Below are 2,871 nucleotides of genomic sequence, written 5' to 3'. Positions count from 1 at the left end.
AGGTGGGAGAAGAATGAGGAGCCTCCTTTCGGGGCAGGTGGGACGGTGGGCTGGGCTCAGACGACCCGGACTGGCGTCTTTGGGCCCCACACCTTCTGCGCCACCAGTGCTGTTGGGTCAGCGGAAGTCTGCGTGGGGAAAGGGTTGGGAACCGGGAAGGTGGGACACACCTTGGGGGTTGGGGGGGGGGGGCGGGAGGGGCTGGTGCGGCGGCTACGGCGGCCTGAGCCTGAATTCATAGGTGCGGGGTATAGAAGGCAGGCGCCCCATAGGTCTGTGAGCCCAGCACAAAGGGCGAGAGCACCGCAGGACTGGGCAGGAAGGGCAACTGCGCTGCGCACACGAGCCCTCCGGGGCCATGGCCTGGATAAGCGGTGGGGCCATGCATGGCTAGCGGCGTGCCCATGGGCGGGGACGGGCTGAGCGGGCTTAGTCCTCCGGCCAGGCCGGCCCCCGGCCCGCCCAGGCCGGGCCCGGGTCCCGCCCCGCCCCCTGTGGGGGCGCTTGTGTCAGCTCCCGGGTTCTGTTTTTTCCACTTGGTCCGGCGGTTCTGGAACCAGATCTTCACCTGGGTCTCGGTGAGGCTGAGCGACAGCGCCAGGTTGAGGCGCTCGCACACTGACAGGTAGCGCGTGGACTTGAACTTGTTCTCCAGAGCCACGAGCTGCTCGTAGGTGAAGGCTGTGCGTGCCCGGCGCGGCTTCCCGGACTTGGAATCCGAGCCCGTGCGTTTGCGTTTGGGTTTGGCTGCTGTGGCTGCGGACGCAGCTGTTTGCGGCCCAGACTGAGTACCCGATGCCGGCTGCGCGGCTGGTGGCGCCGGCGGGCCAGGTGGGGCCCCAGGAGGGCCGGGGTCGGCGTCCTCTTCCTCCTCTTCCTCCGCGTGTCTGGAAGCACCGACCTCGACTTCTACGCCTCCACCAGGACACCCTCCTGCGATGCCTCCGCCTCCGCCGCCGCCGCCGCTGCTGCTGCTGCTCAGAGTCTCCTCGCCGCCCAGCAACTCTTCGGGCAGCTCCTCGCTGCCTGGACTAGGGTTGGGGCTGGGGCTGGGGCTGGGGCTGGGGCTGGGTCGCCCGCTGCTGCTGTAACTGTTCACTTCGCTCCCCTCTGTCTTGTAGACGTCCGAATCTGCTGGGAGCAGGGTGGAGAGGGAGAGACAGATAGGGAGAGACAGGAAACAGAAACGCGGGAGCAAGACCATCAAAAAGAGAGACAGGGGTACAGAGAAGGGAGTGAAAAAAAATTAAGAGAGAAGGAAACAGAGGCACACGCGCAAAGGGAGCCAGAAGAGAGCAATAGGAAAAGGGAGGGGGGATGGTAAGGAAGGATGGAAGGGTGGAGGAAAAAGATAATGGGAAAGGTGGAAAGAGAAACAAGGAGAGCGGGAGACCAAACAGGACAGATTCAGAGACAGAAAGTTGAAGCAGGGGAGGGGAAGAGAAACAAAGAGAAGGGGACAGTTAGATTTGAAGGATTTGAAGTCCACTCTCCCCGCAGTATTGGCCCCTAATCAGTGTATTCCTCCTATCCTCTACTTTCCCTTTGGTACCTTCAAAAAGTAGTCCCAGATACTCTGCACCCTTAAAGAAGAAAGGATGAGAAAGTTTTTCAAGTTAGGGTAAAGGGACAAACCTCCATCTTGGATTGAGATTTCACAGAGGAAACCATCCCCCTGACAGTCTTCCTTTTTCCTTAGTGTATCTCCAAGTTGAAAGCTGAGACCATGTTTAAGATTTGTGTGAGAGGGGGGAAGGGTTAGGAAATGGGGGGGAGGCGCGACGGCACTGTAAATTTAACTGGAACTTTGCTATAGTACGCGTGGCCTTCTCACTTCAAGGAGAAATCTGGCTAGTCCTCTGCTTTCCTAGAAGATGCAAAGGTGGCAGGGCTCTAGGCTCAAGAGGGGGGAAAAGGAATGGGGCCTTAATAAACAACGCACCGGGCCCCTAACCTTCCAGCCCCTCGATCCAGTAGACCAGACCTGTGGGAAATCCCCTGCGGTTCTGTTCTAACTTCGGAGACTCTCAGTGTTTCCTCTGTCCCAGCAGGCCAAATTAAGAGCCCCAGCCCAATAATGTATCAACATCCTCCCAGGACCACATTTAACTTAGCATCCCTCATACCCTATTTTGCACATCCTCCCCCAGCAACTGAATTCTCCCAAGGAACTCGTGTTCTTAGAAAATCCTATATTCAATTCAACAAATTTATTAAGTGTTTACTATATTTAAAGCCAGGTGCTGGGGATACAAGATTAAAAAATAACTAAGTACTTGCCCTCAAATAACTAACGTTATGCCGGGGCGGGAAGGAGGACATTCTGAGCTATATACATCTTCTCTCCTTTAGCTGGCAAGTTATCCAGGCAAAGAGACATTAGGCAGTTACAGAATGACATTGCTTAATTCCAAGCACCCTAGAAAAGCAATGGCCAATTTTCTCCATCGTCCCACCTAGCAACCAACTATCCTTCCTTCCTTCCTTCCTTCCTTCCTTCCTTCCTTCCTTCCTTCCTTCCTTCCTTCCTTCCTTCCTTCCTTCATCTACTTCTTTCTCTTTTCCTCTTTCCTTCTTGTTTCTTTTCCTTTCTTCCTGGACTCTACATTCATTATTTCTGTTATCATCTTCCCTTCTTTTCCTTTCCTTTTCTTTCTCCTTTTTCCTTTCTCTCTGCTTTTTTCTTCACTTCCTTTTCTCCCCTCAGCCTTATCCACTCTTTCTATTTCTTTGCCTTTTTCTTCCTTTCTATTTTCTTCTCCCCTCCTCTTCTTTTATTATTTCTTCTCTTGTCTTCCCTCCTTCCCTTCTTTTCTTTCTCTTCCTTCCTTCCTTCCTTCCTTCCTTCCTTCCTTCCTTCCTTCCTTCCTT

At 54.3% G+C, this 2,871-nt stretch overlaps 1 protein-coding gene across 1 annotated transcript; it reads right to left on the bottom strand.

Annotated features, from left to right (window-relative positions):
* Positions 1 to 235: 235 nt before the first annotated feature.
* NKX1-1 (NK1 homeobox 1) lies at positions 236 to 1,204 on the bottom strand. Its single transcript, XM_044681779.1, has one exon. It carries the CDS (start codon positions 1,202 to 1,204, stop codon positions 236 to 238), a length of 969 nt encoding a protein of 322 aa, XP_044537714.1.
* Between the last annotated feature and the right edge of the window lie 1,667 nt (positions 1,205 to 2,871).

The sequence above is a fragment of the Gracilinanus agilis genome, chromosome 6 (genome assembly GCF_016433145.1).
Source record: "Gracilinanus agilis isolate LMUSP501 chromosome 6, AgileGrace, whole genome shotgun sequence".
In the NCBI taxonomy this organism is placed as follows: domain Eukaryota; kingdom Metazoa; phylum Chordata; class Mammalia; order Didelphimorphia; family Didelphidae; genus Gracilinanus; species Gracilinanus agilis.
The sequence above is the reverse complement of the archived record's forward strand: the minus strand, read 5'-3'. Positions and strand labels throughout refer to the sequence as shown.